The 18,090-nt window shown below is 53.8% G+C and overlaps 1 protein-coding gene across 12 annotated transcripts in view; it reads left to right on the top strand.

The window, feature by feature from the left end:
• Positions 1-18,090, top strand: part of DLG3 (discs large MAGUK scaffold protein 3) — a 76,734-nt gene that overhangs the window by 30,897 nt on the left and 27,747 nt on the right. For 9 of the 12 annotated variants that reach the window (XR_005259879.1, XM_038164507.1, XM_038164506.1 and 6 more), the window contains 2 exons: positions 7,948-8,001; positions 15,757-15,807. Coding sequence is in view for 11 of the 12 variants with exons in the window: in XM_038164507.1 (XP_038020435.1) it covers positions 7,948-8,001; positions 15,757-15,807 (105 nt within the window). In the remaining variant the exon portion in view is untranslated. The remainder of the gene's footprint in view (positions 1-7,947; positions 8,002-15,756; positions 15,808-18,090) is intronic. The other 3 variants (XM_038164505.1, XM_038164514.1, XM_038164510.1) reach the window with 1 other exon arrangement.

Genomic DNA, 18,090 nt, shown 5'->3' with positions numbered 1-18,090 from the left:
GAGGAGGAGGAGGAGAGTGCATTGGTGAGGCATGCAGGGCCAGGCACGGGCATGTTTCAGCAGGGGTGTGTGCAGTGTGGAGGAAGTTGCTCCTGGTGAAGAACCTGGGGGCAGCAGGAAGCCCATCAGCCTCCACTGTGACAGCACCTGCTATCGTTCCTGTTGGAGGGACGTCCCGTGCCCCCATGGCTGCACTTTTCACTAGCTCTTCCACCACCACTGGAACCTGCCTGAGCCCAGTCCTGACCAGTGCCAGGCATTCAGCAGGGATCTGCTGGCCATCCTCAGGGTGTAGGTCCCACGGGGGGTTGCATGAGAGGGAAACCCAGGGGACAGCTGTACCAGAGGCCCAGTGCGGGTACCCTGGTGCAGGGGAGGGTGGGAGGAGGAAGCAAAGCAGAAGCTGTCACTGTTCCTGGAGAGTTGCCTTGTTCGGGTAAGCCCCTCGGCACGTCCTGTGCTATTATGGGAGGAGAGAAGCTTCCGTTCCTTCCAGAGCTGTGAATGCTCATTTAGAGAGGGGAAGTCATTAAGACTAATCAGGAGGTAATCAGGGCCCTGGTGATGTGCCGGTGATGTGCGGGGCGCCCGCTGCTCACAGCCCGGTGCAGGATGCTCTGCAAGGGGACCGTGGTCTCCGGGTGCCAGGGGAGGGCAGGTCCTGCACTGCTCAGTGCGGGGAATGAGGGGGCTCTGCCCGCCACCCCAAACCCCGTGTGCAGGCAGGAGGGACAGTGAGCTGTGATTCAGGGATGGGTGCAACCCTTGCTGTGAGGTTGTGCCAGCACTGCGGGTGCAGTGGGCTGTGTTAATGCTCACAGCTGGTTTTAACACATGCAAAGATGGGATGATGTAGGGAGTCCTCAAGGGCCTTCGTTGCAAATCCAGCAATATGCTGTGAGCATGTATCAGGGACTTAGCGATGAAAACTTTTAATACAGTGTTTAACAAGTTCAGAATACCTGAATTTGGAATGAACTTTGCAGTTTAACTTGCAGAGCTCGCTTGATGGGGCTTGCGGAAGAGCTGCTCTGAGGGTGTAATTATTTTTGGGAACATGTAGTGCTTCAGAGCATCCTGGACCAGGCCCTAGGTACCTTCTTGTCACCTTTGTATTAACTAGAATTTTTTCTGAATCTCTGTTGGTGGATCTTGGTTTGCTTTTTTTCCACAGAAACAGGTTTCTTAACACTTGTTAATTGGGTGTGCACTGGAAGTTACTGCAAAGAAGAAATTAGGATATTTGAATCCCAGGAACCAAAGAAATCTTAATTTTAACACTGTTCCTTATTCCCTTTTTTTCCCCCTATACATATGTATTTATCTGAGAGGAAGATAAAAGCATGTGACTCTTTCAGATAACAACAACTCTTCCTGTGTAAAAAAGAATCAAGTAAATTTTATTTGGTACCGCCAGGTCAAAGAGAAGCTACTGAAGTCCAGAAGCTCTGCAAATTGGGTCACTTATTTTAGTGGGCTGAGCCTGGAACAGGATGTCTAACTTTCAAGTTTGAACACCCTGGCCTTAATGGTTTCTAAATGGAAACTTATATTCGACAGAGCTTCTCTTTGGGAAGCTTTCTTCCTGTGCTACCGAGTAAAGGCTTTTTCCAGTCCCTATTTAAGCCACTTAAAAAAAAAAAAAAAAGGCACCAAAACAAAGATTAAACCCTCAGTAGCTGCTTGTGTTCACATTACACTTTGGGCACTTCAGTGGCTTTGCCAAAGATCCTTGTGACCAGGGACCTTTCAAGTCCCGTGTTCCGTGTTTCCGGATGGCCGCAGTGCTTTGAGCCAGTGCCGAGGTGCAGCCGTGGGGCAGGGGCTCTGCTGCCACAGCCCCAGAGCCTGCTCATGCCATCTAAACAGCCCAGCTCAGACATCTCCCAGAGCAGCCTGGAGAGAAGGGCTGTTCTTGCTTGCAGGCCACAAGGCTGGCTGGGAGCCGAGCACAGCGGGGCAGGCAGCAGCTGGCACCTGGCTGGATGCGACTGGCACAGTGGGTGCGGGCACCTGCAAGCCCCAGAGTCAGCCCCAGCACCCTTCCCTACATCACTGATGCCACGTTTTGAGCTGTGCAGGAGGGCAGGGGCCAGGCTCAGCCTGTCACTCCCCTTTATACAAGCACACTTGTTGGGTCATATCCTCCCCCTGCCCATGCCATGTCAGCCAACAGGTTGCTCTTGCAAGAGGTGAGAAAAAGTGTAGAGAGAGTTACTTTATCCAGCCCTCTTAAAAGAAAGGGTAACTCATCTCTGGCCAAGAACTTCCTTAGCCTGCAAAAGTTTCCATCCTCTGTTTTCTTTTGCTGCCTGTGGGAACCCAGCAGGATCAACTGTCCCTCAAAGGTCTCCAGCTCTGTTGATGCTTCCAAGCAACCTCAGCTCTGACCACCATGTAAAGCCCAGGAAAGAAAAGAGAGATGAGCACAGGGATCTTTGAGGATGGAAACAGCCTTGGCAGCAGTGTTGCTCCTCTCCCCTTGAGAATGGAAAGGTTAGGTCAAAGCATGGATTTGGTCTTGAGATGTCAGAAAAGTCCTACATCTCATGGGCCAGTTGGGAGCAGACTTCAGTCTGGGAAGGGATATGCCATGCATTTCTTCCTAACAGGAGGACTGTGAGGTGGCTTCCTGGGCACAGCCAGGTGAAAAACAAGGGGATCTTTGTGGGGTCAGGAGCAACCTGGAGGGAAGATGCCATCACCTCTCTGCTCTACACACCTGCTCTCCAGCAAGAGCAGAGCTGAGACTCATCCGGTCCTTGCCTCAGGGAACCTCAAGAGTGGGCTTCTGTCTGGCCTAGACCACAGGTTCAGGTTGCTGTGGTGGAGCTGTGTCCTCCCAGGTGCAGTGGGAGCTACGTGTTGGGCTCTGGTTTGGTGCAGGAAGTAGCCCAGCGTCGGGAAAAGCAGCGTCTGGGCACAGGGTGGGCGAGCCTGGCACAAAGCAGATGAGCGTGTCAGGGCTCATCGGGGTGAGTGGCGCTGAGCAGGGGCTCTCCGTGTGTGCTGTGCAGGCAGGACCTCAGCTTGTTCCTGTGAAATTCATTCAGCAGCTTGGTGCAAACCCGCTCCCCACAGCAGCAGGATCCTGTTGGTGTTTGGGCATCCTGCAGCTGACCCCGCTGCCCACGGCACCCACGAGCCTGTACCTGCTTGCTCACAGCCAGAATTCCACACGGCTGGGTCCTGCCACAAAGCAGCTGCTTTCAGAGCTGGAAATGCACAGCTTTCTCCATGCTTTAACACCCTTTAAAAAAAAAAATCAAAGCAGATGGAGCTGGACTACAAGCAGCTCAGTGTCAGCCCTGATTAGATAATTCTGTTGGGCATTTCCCCACTTGTGACCTCTGCCCCTGAGAGCTTTTAAAGGGATGTAAAGATGGAATTTCACTTATCTCCAGAGCCATTTCCTTCTGAGTGTTAGTATTATACCTCAGATGATATGAAACAAAGGATATTAAAAGCCAGATTGAATTTTCACTCTGATCCAGTCTGGGGAAATAAAGGAGTTAAATTAGTGCTTTGCTTCTCATGCATTAGCCCAGTGTCTCAAGTAGTCACTGTGTCCTGCACATTCCTTCTGGCATCCCACATGGGACACTACACCCTCCTGCAGAGAGCAGCTCTGTCTGTTCAGCCTGCTATTTGCCATCTCTGGAGGCTGCTTTTATTCTTGTTGCTGGTTAAGATGGAAAAGTGTTTATATGTGGTCACAATCCAGTTGCCCTTGTCCTGGGACATCTGTAGCACGTGTATTTTGCCTCCAGGAGCTACATATCTCCTGACCTCTGTGGGCTGGCCCCATGCTGGTTCTGTGGAGAATGTGAAGCTATGGCAAAGCTTTGGGATCTCAGTTCTGCAGATATTATCTTGAACCTTCAGTTCAGAGTCTCCCTGCCCAGCTCCTGAGTGCCAGCCCTGAGAGCAGTCCTTGGGGAAATGCCACAGGGCAGGACCCAATCCTCAGCAGCAGGCTAGTGAACCTCCTCCATTTGCATGTAATTGCAGCTTTTCTTTTGCTTGGAAGTTTTGGAAAGCCATCATGTTTTGTAATTCCTACCTTTGTGCCAGCAGATGACAGCAGTAGAAACTGTGGTGATACCTGTAGATGTTTGGGGTTTGGTGCTCCCAGGTGACTGTGTTAGTGTCACTGGGCTGCCACAGCCCAAGTGGAGCCCAGATAGCAGCAGTCCCTCTCAGACCACTACCCAGAGGGGATATCTAAGGCTAGTTCTGAAAGGCCACATCCTGTGCCTGAGGTTTTTTCCGAGCACTGCTAGCCTGCCCAGCTGCTCCCTGCACGTGCTGCAGTGGTATTGCTCCAGCCTGTGGAGGAGGAGACATCCCTTCTGCCCTGCATACAGACCCACAGCCTCCTCCTGGCTTCAACCACAGAGGCAGCTGCCCCAAACAGGCACGATGCTCTCCCAAGATTGCACAGGGAGCCAGTCCCTCTCCGGGGGCTGCCTGGGGCAGATTGCTGCTCCCTGTGTCAGCACTTGGGCTGTGGCTGCCACCAGGGCTGTCGTGCAGAGCTCAGTGAATGCAAGACTCTGCTTCTCTCAGCCCCCATGAGACCAGAGAGATCTTGAATCCTGACCTTCAAACTTCATCCCCCTTCACCATGGTTTCCTTTGACTGTTGTTGCTGCCCAGATTTTCTCAACAGCTGTCCTCTGCCTCGCTGGCTTTGTGCCTAGATCTATCTCTCTGCATCTGTGCAGTGCCCTCCTCACTCCCCAAGGTCCTCCTTGAGTCCCTGCAGCCTCCATCCCCTGAGACCAAGTGCCTCTGCTTGATGGAGAGAGTTCAGGGCACCTCCAGCTCCACTGGACTTTGGTGATCCTGCTGCCATGGAGTGAGCACTGTAGGACTTGGACCTCTTCTCTTTCTATTTGTAAACCCCCCCAAGCACAAACAGGGCTTGGTAAATAATATTGTGATGAAGGGGTTTAGATGGAAGAGACCTGACAGCCCCCATTGAATGTGATCTGAATGCACAGCCCTGTTCCCTCTCCTCCCTGCATGCTGCAAACCCCTGCTCCTTAGGGCATAAATTACTTACCCTTCCCTATAGAATTGAGGGCATGGTTAATTCACCAGCACGTTCCTGCTGCCCAGAAAAAAAATTATGACTGTCTCTTTCCTCCCCTGGCTAGCAGAGCTGCTCAGTACCTCTGCCTGACTGGTGGAAGGAGGCAAAAGCTTTTATTTTCAGGTGCTCTGTGTAATTTCTGAGTCTTAGCTCTTATCTGTCTCTAGATGTAGGACAGGCAAAGTGCAAATATTGAAATATTTGCAAGTGGAAGTCAGAAGTAATGCCCAAACACCTTTCTTGTAGTAGCTGGAATAGTTGCAGGAGGCAAGTGGGGATTTCCTGGTCTGAGTTCCTCCTGACCATGTGTGACTTTATTTTAGAGCAGCAACTCACATTCAGTATCTCCTGGGTCCCATCTGGAGCCTGAGTGGGAAATTGTGCTCCTAGCAGTATTCTGAGATGTAAAAAATCACTAGTGTGGAATGGCTGCGAAGGATGCTCGGTGCAGGCTAAACAAAATATGTCCTTAGGGCTCACCACTGTGTGAGCGAGGCAATGTGATGTGTGATTTTTGGGCTATTATTAATTCAACAAAGAGTGCAGTGGGGCTCAGTGAGGACTCAGGCTGGACCTGCAAAAGCCTCTATAACATTATTATATAGAGCACTTCTCCCTGGGAGGGATCCAAAGCATCATTTGTGGAGTTGAATTCTTTTTATAAATCATGGGGCACATGATGGGCTACATTCACTTAGGTTGCCTCTTCTGCATCCTTCCTGGAAACTCATCTAATAAGAGCTGGCATCTGGATGTTCAAACCTTGATGTGTTACTGGTTGTTAATTGCTGGCAGTAGAAGTGCTTCTTTTCTGCCTTGAAATGTGGAATCCCTTCCTAGAATTGCACTGGGGACTAATAAAAGCCACTGCCAGGTTTAATATATTCTATCTCACAAATTATCTGGATTAAATACAAGGACTGTGTACTGCCAGAGAGGGGATATTCCCAGTTTAACATTGCTTCTGGGACTTGGACATCCCAAGACACTGGACCCGAAAACTGTGATTCTCCTTTGTGTGAGGAAGGGGTTTGACAGGAGTGCTTGGAAGTGGTCATATTTACCTGAGTTAGAGAATTAATTGCCATAAAAACGATGGTTTTGTAACCAATAGCCAATAGTTAGAGCTGCAGGAAAGATCAGAAGGCATCTGAATAAATCAAATTAACTACCTCCTGCTCCATCCATATGAGAGCAGAACCTTCCGGGGCAGGATTTAAACCACAGTCTGGTTGGTCCTTAACTCTCTCATCCACTAATTGAGGAGAGTGAATAGTCTAGAAATAGGGTCAACAAAAACAGGACATGGTGGGGACTGTTGCGTTGGGTTATGGGGGGAGGCTGCTCTCGGTCGGGGACGGGCAACCCAGACAAGGGCGACGAGGAGGCAACTGGCTCCTGTAAAGATACCAGACTCAGAGGCTGTTGGGCCGTGTGGTCCAAGACCCCTGTTAATGGCAGACGGTGGTCCCTGGTAGTTGCTTCACTAGCCCGCTCTTTGCCTGGCTGGTTGCTGCCTGATGTTCGTGATGCCCCAAGGCAGGCGGCTCACTCCACTGCCCCCGGTAGCTGCTGTCTCCTCGGTGTCTCGCTCCGGCTGCTGTTCTCCTCGCGAGCCTGGGGATGATGAAGCGAGTTCCAACCCACCGCTGACCTTCCAGGCTTTGCGCTGCTCCGCTGTGTGCCGGCGAGGAACGTGAGCCTTGGGATCTGCCTCTCGCTTTTGGCCGCTCCTCCCTCCCTCCCCAGCGCCCAGGGCGGCTCCGCGGAGCCCCGCGCCTTCAGCAGCGGCGGCGCTGGACAGCTCCGGGGGCGGGACCCGCCGGGGCCCCTCACCGGCCCCGACCCACCGGCCCGGCCCTCCTCCTCCTCCTCCTCCAGCCTCCCGTCCCGTCCCGTCCCGTCCCGTCCCGTCCCGTCCCGTCCCGTCCCTCCCCGTCCCTCCCCGTCCCGTCCCGTCCCTCCCCGTCCCGTCCCTCCCCGTCCCTCCCCGTCCCGTCCCGTCCCGTCCCGTCCCGTCTCGTCTCTCCTCCGGCCGCCCCATCGTTCTGGCCGTCCTGTCCTGTCCCTCCTTCGGCCGTCCCCAGTCTCCAGCCGTCCCGTCCCTCCCCCGGCCTCACTCGCCCCGGGCCTGCGGCGCTGCGCCTTCGTCCATCCCTTTCTCCGCCCTCCCTTCCTCCGTGCCTGCCTCGCTGCCCTGGCTGCCCTCCGCACGTGTCTGCGCTGCGATGTGCAGCGAGCCGAGGGCAGAGGCAGCCCAGGAGGAGGGACCCGGAGAGAGGTTCACGGGGAGCCCTTCAGGACAGGAGGATGCATGTGCTGCTGTGCGGGGTGAGCCGAGGCTGCCGAGCATAGGAGTAATAAGGATAAGGGACCAAATGCTGTCACCCCTCCCAGGGCATGGTGGCCCTGTGCTTAGAAGGAACAGCAGCTATTGGAAGGTGCTTGATGGCCTGGTGTGCTGGCAGTAAATTCCTCCCTCAGAAAGGCTTCTTTCCCTACTCCTCATATTTCCTAACCCCTCACTAGTGTGAATTTCACATAAATTTTGAGAGTCTGACACAAGCCTGAGAGAATTTCCAGTCTTCCCTATCTCCCTCCCAGCAGCCAAGGGCATGGGGTGTTTGGGACACACCAGCTCTGAGGCTGGGACTGATGCCCAGAGCCATGCTGTGGCCCTGCTCCTGTCCCAGGGCTGTTGGACACCTGGAGGAGGGACAAACAGAACCCTCTCTCTCTGCTGCCTGGCCTGGAGGGTCTGTGATGGCATGGCCAGGGGAGAGGCAGTGCACCACGAAGGGCTGGCTTCATCGCTCAGCTTGGTGACATCCCACTTTTGTCTCCTCACAGGCCAACCCCGCTCCCATTATCGTGAATACAGACTCGCTGGAACAAGGGCTCTCTGTAAGTCTCCCGGTTTCGTTTTGCTTCCTTTGATCAAGTGCTGCATTTTCCCTGCTCAGCAATGCAGGAAAGACTTTCCCAGCTCAAGGAGGCCCTGGTAAGGCAGCAGAAGATCCTGATACCCACGCCATGTCCCCACCGCTCATCCCACCCCCAAACCTTTCTGGAACTGGGTGACACAGCGCAGAACCAAGGCCAGCAGCAGGCGATGCTGGGGACTCCAGCACAGGGAGGTACAAGGCAAAAGGCCTGAGCAGAGGAGCCGGGGATCCAGGCTGGTTGTGTTCAGGGTTAATCGTACAGCCATTTCCTCTGCCTCCCGTGCAGGGGGGTTGAGAGACTCTGCTGGGGCATCCTTTACCTTCCTGCACTGCCTCAGCATCCTTAGGCAGCCCTGGCCCCTCAGGAGGGGCGCAGCGCTCTCTGGGTGCTTGCTGGTATCTCACTTCACTAGTCCTCAGGGCAGCAGGGCCCATGAGGTGCTGCTCCTCTCCCACTGAAGGCTGCCATCAGCTGAGCAGTGCTTGGTGAGTGTGTTTGCAGCCACGGTGAATTTGGCACCGTGTAGTAGTGGTGTAGTATAAGATAATCCTCCTCGGTTTGTTGCGGACAGGGTTTGCATCCTGCTGCATCTGTCCCCAGAACACTTGTTACTCATTCCTGTGGGGCAGATGAAGGGAGCAGAGTGGCCAGCATGGGTTTCTGGCCAGCAGCACTAGCTCTGTGCTTGTGAAGTGCTTCCCTTCTTTGCCCAAAGGAGCCCAGCTAACAGCTTGCCAGGGCTGGGTGCTTTGCATCGGGTTTACTTCTGATGCATCAAACTGCAGCTGCCTTCCACAGCAGTGGGGCAGCACCAGGACTCAGAGCTGGGGTGGGTTCATCTTTGGAGTCAGGGTAGTGGGCCACTGGTGACTTCTGGGGGTTGAATTTCCCCTGTAGAAAACTGCAGATCTCAGCACACAGCTTGTGGTGGGGTCAGTGCACATCAGAGCTGCACTGGGCTGCACCGGTTGAGAAGAGCTACAGAAAAGAAGGAAAGCCGGGCGGAGACCTTTCCAACCCTGGCTGTATGGTTTAGTTGAGTCTGAATTGAAGCCACCTGGCACTGGGGAGGAAGGCAGTGGTGCATCTCTCAGCATGGTGGTCCTTGGTCCAGCAGCCTTGTGTGAATGTGGCAGAGGGGAGCTGCTGTCCCCAAAGGTGGCGGTGCTTCCCCAAACACATGGCAGGGCAGGGAGTTGTGGGTTGCAGGTTCTGTCACTGTGCTGGGCACCTTGCAGGGCCAGTGCCATGTTGCAGTTTCCTGTCTGCACTCTCCTGGCTGTTCTACAGGGAACTGGGAAAAGGGCAGTGTCTCCTGGAGGAAAGGGACCACCAACCTGCTGGACCAGAGCAAGCGAGAAGTGTGCTGTGAGCAGGGCAGGAGGGGGAGGTGTTCCTGGATGGAAAGTCCACTTTCACATCCATTTTGTACCCTCCCTCAGTACAAAATGTCACACCTTTGGAGGAACATTGCCCACTCATCATTGCAGGCACCAGCATTGCATCCTTTGCCACACTCCGTCCATGCCCATCCCTCCTCCCTGCCTGTGAGCCCAAGGGCAATGAGAGGTGTGCCCAGGGGCCAAGGACAGGCTCTGTCACGCTGAGCAGGTTCCTAAGCCCTGCAGAGTCCAGGAACTTCTGGGAGCCCTCATGTGGGGCGGCAACCACTCCTTCTACTGCAGTTGACTCCCGCCCTCCTGGCTGCTTCCCTGTGCTCCAGCTCATTAACTTCACATATCTCCCTCCACCTCCACATCCCTGTCCACCCCTTCTCCCTCCACTTTGGCTGGGTTTCAGGGGGTGCTCTGCACCCCAGACAGATGCCAGCATCATGCTGGGGGTGACAGTCACTGATCCCATCCATCCAAACTCAGCAGAACATGCTGGGAGGAACTGTCCTGCAGGGGTCAAAAGGGCCACCAGGTTGTAGCTGTGCTCTGCAGGTTGTGATCTGGTGTGTGTCACCTCTGGGTGCCCAGAGCAGGGGAGACAGCTCAGTTTGATTCCTCAGCACCCAGCCTGGAAACCCTCTTGCCTTCTACTTCACGTTATACCAGGAAACAGGCCTTGCTCCATCTTTTCCTTCTCTGGGGTGCTGGATTCCTCAGGCTTCAGAGAAAACAACTCCCCAAAACCTCAGAAGTTTCCCAGGTCAGCAAAGGAGCCACACCAGGAGCTTGCTGCAAACACCAAAATGCCAAATCTGGAAACACGAGTTTGTTTTTTACAAACCCAAAATCTGAAGCCCGTTGGTACAGTATGTATTTGGAAGGGTTAAAGTCACATCTTCCAGTCTTTAATTACTTAACTATTCATTGCTTTCCTTAATGATAAACAGATGGAAGTAGTCTAGTTCCTTCCTGTTCTAGTTCCATTGATTGCATTGGACTGGCTGTTGGGCTTGATTTGGCCCCGACTGTTTATCAAGAAGTCTGTTCTGCATTTCAATGGCCCATCCACCCACTTCCATCCCCAGGAGCATGTAGCACCAGCAGCATGGGGGCTGCAGCACTGGGATGGCTGGGGCTCAATGTGTGGCTTGAGCAGAGCCCAGCACCTCTAGGGTGTAAAAACCCAAATAACCCATTATAAAATGCCTGCAGTATTAAAATCATCCCTTGATGATTTTAAGGAGAGTGCTGGAGGGTATCACCCATGCTCACAGTTTCACATCTTGGTGTATTTTGCCCAGCGTGTTCATAATGTGGAGATGGAGGACTGGAAACAGGGTTTCCATGGCAGATGAGGTCTCCATATTTCAGAGCTGCCTCTCTGAAGCTAAAACAATTTCTTGCTGCTAGACAGTTCCAAGATGAGCAGGGAAAGTCACTCCAAAGCCCTTGAGGAGTTGAAGGTTTCAGAGTCCAGGTCCTTGGAGCCTGATTTGGTGCCTCATTGCCCAGCAGTGATGTGGAATCACCTTCAGTTGCTTAAAAGCCAGGTGTGAGGAAGACAAGTGCTTTCCAGACCTGATTTCAGCCAGTGAGTCCCTCACACTTTGGTCCAAATGCTGGCTGGGGCACATCCCAGTGCCAGTTCCTGCAGGCAGCATGGCTGTGCTGTCCTCCCAGCTGTTGCTGGGGCTGTCAGGCTGCAAACCCAAGCTTGTCAGAGGGCCCTGTGGCCCTCTGGCAAAAGGCTGACCAGAAACAGGGCATTTATCCACTCTGTGCACAAGGCCAGCACCATGGGCACTGCACACGAGGGGGCTGAGGCCAGGGGGTGGCTGGAAGCGAGTCAGTAGGTCTCAGTGCTGCTGCAGGATGCGTGGACACAGGGAGGCAGCTCTTGACCTATTTTTCCTGGGCCCCCTGCCATGTGCAGGCAGGGAGAGCTCTCCCGTGCCAGCCCTGGCGGTGCCCGTGCCAGTGGGGAGGTGCCCATTGCACCCGCTGCCCTGGCACGGGGCTGCTCCCCTTTCCCCGTGCTGGGGCAGCTGTGGGGCATTGCCAGGTGCCCTCCACACCCAGGGCTGGCTGGCACAACCAAGGGCTGGCTCTGCCATCTCCAGACCCTCTCCATTATCTCGATAAATGGCTGCTCCACCAGCAGGTGCCAGTGCTCACATCCTAGCACAGGATATGAGCAGGACCTTGCTCCAAAAGGGACTGTGAGCAGTGTTATCCTTCCTGCAGGGTATTTGCTCTTGCAGCCTGGTTGCCTGTCTGGGTTGCATTTGAGGAACCGAATCTTTGCCTTTTGAATCTGGCCTTCTTTTTTTATTTAAAAAACAAGCAAACAAGCAAAACCACAAATAACAGCCAACCACCCCCCAGCCCAAAAAACCCACCTGAAATCCTTACTCTCCAGCAAATTCCAAGGGGTGTTCCACGTGGGCTGTGGCGGTGTTGGCCAGCAGAGCCTGCAGACAGCTTGCAGTAGCTCTGGAAGGTGTGTGCTCTTCTGTTTATCAGATGAGTGTTCGCTCTGCAGCCTTCTGTTGATGAGCTAAATGCTGTCATCAGTAACTTTCCCTCCCGCTCAAAAGAGGAGGGGGCCAGCAAAGGCGCCTCTTCCTGCGCCCTTAGGTGGGCTTGTTGCACGGGAAGGGCCTGGGAAAAAATACCCATGCTCTTTTCCAAGAGAAGCCAGGTGATGCTTAGGATCAGGATATGCTGGTAACAGCTAATTGGCCCCTGACACTGCTGTCAGCTCTGCAGGTGTTACCTGAGGAGAGCAGGGTGTGGTGCATCTTCCCACCCAGGCATCTTCCCTCTGGAGATGGCCCCAAACAGGATCTGGGGAGGAGCACAGGGCACTGGCAAAGGGCAGGGGGATCAGCCTGCGGCAGAGCCAGGTCCTGGCAGCTCTGGTGGGTATCATGGCGAGGTTTTTGCCATCAGTGAGTGACTGGTATTTGATTTTCCGACGCTGGAACATTCGCTTTGTTGGCCTGTTCCCTTGGTTACGTGGTATATATTAAGTTCTTCGTTTAGCTTCCTTATACAATTAACTGGCATTCGATTGCGTGAATTTTGAAAACATCACCAGTGCTAAATGTTCACGGTCAGGCCTGGCTGACCCCAACATGCCTGCCCTATGCAGGCTGCTCCCAGCAGACACCGCATCAAGCAAGCACCTACACGGCAGGTTTTCCAGGAGCAGTGCAGAGCGCTGCTCAGCATTGGCAGCCCGGGGATTTGGGGAGCGGGGCTATCCCAGCTCAGCTGCCTGGCAGCACTGGGGTGTGTGACAGGGTCCGTGCTGGGCTCTCGGTGCAGCCCGGGTGCCGCTGGCAGCGGCCGCTCCCGGCAGGGCTGCGCTGGCTCTCAGCACGGCTCACAGATTGTCACAGCTTTCTGCAGATCCCCATCCTGGAGGGATGTGTACGCTGTTCCTCTGCGGCCGTGGGTGTGCATATGGCTGGCTGTGTGGCAACTGTGTTGAATGCCAAAGCGGTGAGGACAATGTGTGTAGTAGCAAAGGGTGCCAGGAATCTGAGTTGCTGGAAAGCCGGGGAGAGGCGACGCTGCGCCCCACGCACCGGGATACCAACTGCAGAGAGGGGTGGCATGGCATGGGCTGGAGGCTGTGCCGAGGGAGGCTGCGCTGAGGGTGGCACGGGCCAGCGAGCTGGCTGCACTTAGGATTAGTCAGTATGGGAAGATGAGAGGAGGAAAAGGCGGCCCGTGCCAGAGGGGGAACCTGTGGCAAGGGAAGCAATGCCTGTCTGCCCACAGGAGCACAGCATAGGGCGGCACTGTGGCAGAAGGTGGCACTGACCATGTGTCCCTGACCCTCTGAGGCTGGCAGGGATCCTGCTGTGGGTTAACCCCACCACTTCCAGTGCTTTTCTGCGGCAAGATCCTCCTGGAAGAGCTGGCCAAAGCCCTTTCCCAATGCGCTGGGAGGACCTGAGCATCCTACTATTGGAGTATCTGATGTCCCAACCCTGAACTGTCCCCTGAAATCTTCCTGTGCCTGAGAGGCACCAGGCACAGGGCACATCCAAGGAGGGACAACACACTTGCCTGGACCCTCATTCCCATTTCTTTGCCCAATCTCATCCTTGAAGCGCAGTACAGGGTGTAGGATTGCTTTGGCATCCCAGGGCAGGGGATGAGGGGATGTGTGTGTCACAGGTGGCACAGCCCTATCCCATATCCTGTCCTGCAGCACTGCTCCTCTGCCTGGGACCCTGATTGTTGCCACCTAAAAAAACTCCTGTTTCCTCTTCCTATCTATCCATTGAGCCTCACCGCTGCCTCGCTGGGTTTTCTTCTGTGGTGTCAGATGATGGCTTTAGCATAAATGATGGTTGCTGTGCCCTCCAAGGAATGCCCCAGCACTCTGGGGGTGTGGAGCCTGGCAGGGCTGTGCCACCTGTGACACACACACCCACGGCAGGGGCAGATAGCAAGGAGCTGGGAAAGCAGGACACAGCCAGCATGCTGGTGCCTCATGAGGAGAACTGTGTCCAAACCAAGGCACGTCAGCTCCAGTTTGGGATACAGAGTGTATACAGTGTATAAAGTGGATCCATATGATCTATGAGCCATCAGTTAATGGTGGATGTAAAATCCAGATGAGGAACCCTGCATGTTGTCCAGGCAGAGGCAGGACTGCGCAGTGAGAGAGGTGTTTGCCTGCTGAGTGCAGGTTCCACTGCCTCTGCCTTGCCATACAGAACTACCCGTGTCCCATCCCTTGTTTCTTAGAATGACTCAAATTATGAGGTTGAGTTCAGTCCCTTCCAAAATAAATGTCGTCACCAGTGTGCCCTGGTAGCCAAAAAGGCCAGCTTTAGCCTGGGGTGCAGTAGGGACAGCATTGCCAAGGGAGGGATTGTCTGTCTCTGCTCCCACTGGGGCAGCCTCACCTCGAGTCCTGGGGCCACAATAAAAGGATTTAAAGCTGTTAGAGAGCATCCAAAGGAGGCTGCGAAGGTTGTGAAGGATCTAGAGGAGACCATATGAGGAAAGGGTGAGGTGACTTGGCTTATTCAGCCTGGAGAAGAGGAGACTGAAGAGACTGAAGACAGAGCTCACCACAGTCTGCAGCCTCCCCATGAGGGGAATCAGAGGAGCAGACGCTGATCTCTCCTCTCAGGTGCTGTGAAGGGACCTGGGGGAAAGGCATAAAGCTGTGTCAGGGGAGGTTTAAGCTGGACATCGGGACAAGGTTTTCCACACAGAGGGTGGTGGGACACTGAACAGGCTCCCCAGGGACTGGTCACAGCCCCAAGGCTGCCAGGGCTCCAGGAGCATTTGGACAACACTCTCAGGCACAGGGTGGGATTGTTGGGGGGACTGTGCAGGGCCAGCAGTTGGATTCCATTAACCCTTTGAGTTCCCTTCCAACTCAGTTTTCTTTGAAACTGTTGCTGTTAAGTGTTGGATGTTTCAGTAGCCAATTGAATAGCAAATCTTGCTAAATTTTAGACCTTGGCAGCTGTTTCTGACCTGATCCTGATGATACGAAGTGAAACTGCTACATTTTTCCTGTGCACTGTTGATTATGTGGAGAATGGATTTTTTTTTTCGAGTCTACATTTACCATTTTACAGCCTACAATTGCATCCCTTTTTGTTTCTATTCATTATGTTTCCAAGAGCTCTGCTTTGATACTTTGGGTATGGGAGACTTCTAAGCGTGGGGATCAGTGTGGTGTACAGCACTGAGACAGGCTACACCATTTTTGTACATAAGGGCGTCACAATATTTTCACCTCTTACTGTGCCCCACTCTCTCACACCTTGTTTCCTTTGCACCCAACTAAGTTCGTAGAATAAATTATCCTGAATTTCCTGTTAATACAGTCATGCAACGAAAAGATTTAAAAAATATAAGCTGCTAAAGGTGTTTATTATGTTATTATTTACAGACATTTTTTTCCCTTTAAATGGACCGACCCCCTCTCTTCCCTTCCTCAAGCAGTGAATTCCTGAAGTTAATTATATGCTACGTAACAAAGGTGTTATTTCTTTTTGTGCCTTCGGTTGTGTTCCTTTTCATGGCTGGAGAAATGAGCTGGGAGAATAAAGGCTTTGCACAGAAGTGCATTAAAGTCAGTGGGCTTTGGCTCATGCCCAGAGAGAAAAGCAGCACACAGTTTAATTCCAGGGCAGGCTCAAGCAGTTGCATTTAAGGCTTTTTCAGCAGCGATGGTGCAGCTTTTAGGTTGGAGTTTTCGTGTTCAGCTACCAGAGAGGAAAAACAAATTCCCCCAGGACCAGCTGAGAGTCGTAACACACTGTCTCCCTCTCTCCAGATGAATGGCAGTGATGGGATGTTCAAGTACGAAGAGATCGTCTTGGAAAGGGTAAGTACTCCTCACTCCCCCACCAGCTGCCTCCTCCCACTCGCCCACCCCCCGGCACAGCTGCCCCCCACGCATCCCTGCGCAGCTGATGGGGAGAGGTCGGTCTCTGCTCCCCGCTCTCTGGAAGCTTTCACGGGTGTTACACCTGCTCTGCCAGCCTGGCTCCAACCAGAGTGGGCTTGCTGCTCCCCTCTCCCCCTGCACACCCCTCCAGAAGGGAGGGAAGATGGCTTCTCCCTTGCCTCCCTCTTTCACACCCTCACCCCCACAAACTCATCAGTGCAGAGCATGGGGGGAGGCTCTTTGTCATTGCCTTTGTCAGAAAACAGGGGTGTGGGGAGCTCTGCTTGTGCAGACACGGGCAGGTGCACGCCACAAGTGGGCACAGGGACCAAAGCCACCCTGCCACCAGGCTCCCTGTCACTCGAGGGCACACAGCCTTGGGATGCTAAGCTGCAAGAATACCTTATTTAGTAAAACAAACCACAACGGAGGAAGCTCCTGCTCAAGCCTTTTCTTTGTTGGCAACACAGAGGCGATGGCATGTGCCACACCAGCCGTGGCTAGAATCAGCTCCCTCCACGTGTGGGGTTTATCCAGGGGCAAGCCAGCACCCCACAGGGCACGAAGGGCTTTCTGTTGCCCAGGAAGCAGGAGGGGAGAGGGATGGAGAGGGAGCGGGCAAAGCTGGCCCGGGGTTTGCTCCGAGAGACAGGCACAGCCCTGCTGGCTGGGAGTGGCTGTGGTGGGAGGCTGCCCGCTCTCTCCACAGCTCACCTTGCCTCCCCCTCGCTGCCGTGCCGGGCGGCTCAGCCTCGCCGCGTGGCCGGCATTGCAGGGGAAGACGCCGCGCTCATTATTCTGTTCCTCTCTGCCTTTAGTCATCTCCCTCCTTCCCTTGGCTCTGCATCACAGAGGTGGGTGGACGGAAGGTTATCTGGGGCTGCCGCCTCACCCACCGCTTCCCCGGCGTGCCTGACGAAACCAGCCCAGAGGTTCCTTCCTTTTTGGGCTAAGTGCTTCTTGCTCCGGGCTCAAGTCACAGGCAAAAGCCTTGTCTCAGGGATTCAGAGCATCCTCTGTCCTCAGCCCATAGTGGGAACAGGGAAAGAGCTGGCAGGACCACACAGAGAGGCAACACTCATTGATGCCCTCATTTCAAAGCCCCAAGCAGCATTCATTCTCCAACAGCAAGAAACCATGAGGGAATCTCACTGCTTAGCAGCCTGGGCTAGCATGGACCACTAGGAGAAGCACCCTGGTGCCTGCAGATGAGGCTGTCCCCTTGCTGGGGTGTTTGGCTTTCAGAATTGACCTCAGTGTACCCCAAAATCACTCGTCAGTCACTGTTATTAATCCTTGTCTTTGTTGTAAGGACAAGAGTAAATGCAGCAGCATTTTGGGGGCAATAATAGCAGAAACACAATCTGCAGAGGGACATGGCTTTGTGTTTACCCCCCACACGTGTCCACAGCAGGAACTGCCCTGGCATCAGGGTGTCAACCCTGATGTCAGCTAAGAAATCCCTTTAACCCCTTTTTGAGGTTTATCAGAATAAATATTAACACCTTCCAGATCATTTCCAGGTTTTGTAGCTAACAAAGGACCTTCCATGGACAGGCACAACTAATGGCTGGTGGTCATTTTGCAATCTCACCTGCCTTGCTGCAGCCTGGCTTGGTCTCTGTGACAGTAAAGAGCTTTTTTGAGCTAGGCACAGGGTAATCAGAGCCCAGCATAGAGGAAAGAGAGCAGCCTAGACCCTTTACTGTTGAATGCCTCCATGTCATATGCCAGCCAAATGCCAGCTGGCCAAGGAGCATCCAGGAGTGCTGCTCAGTGGCAGGCATTGGTGGCTCCTGGTGCTGTGTCACGAGTGTCATAAAGCCAGCTCTGCATCGCTGCAGGAGCTGATGCTGGGGCAAAACTGCTGGGGAGAAGTGCAAGCCCCAGCTGGCTGTTGGTGGTAAATTATCCTGGGGAGATGGAGCTCCAGGGTGGCCCTGTCAGCCACAGGTCCCCTAGAAGAGCAGAGCACCCCCTCATCTCCCACTGAGCACTGGGGCCATGGGCAGCCAGGAGAGCTTGGCCTGAGCCCACTCGTGTACGAGAGAGGCAGGCACAACTGTATGTGACTAAGTGTCAGCTCTTCCACATGAGGAAACAAGGCAAGAAGCCATCTGATTTTCAAGGCAGAGCAAAAAAGGCAGGAATTGTCCACTTGCATCAAGCATGGATCTGGAAGCAGTGCCGTGAGTATGTCACTAATGAGGATCCTGCAAG

Source organism: Motacilla alba, chromosome 4A, assembly GCF_015832195.1.
Source record: "Motacilla alba alba isolate MOTALB_02 chromosome 4A, Motacilla_alba_V1.0_pri, whole genome shotgun sequence".
NCBI lineage: Eukaryota > Metazoa > Chordata > Aves > Passeriformes > Motacillidae > Motacilla > Motacilla alba.
Note: the sequence above shows the minus strand (reverse complement) of the source record. Positions and strands in the feature narration are given on the sequence as shown.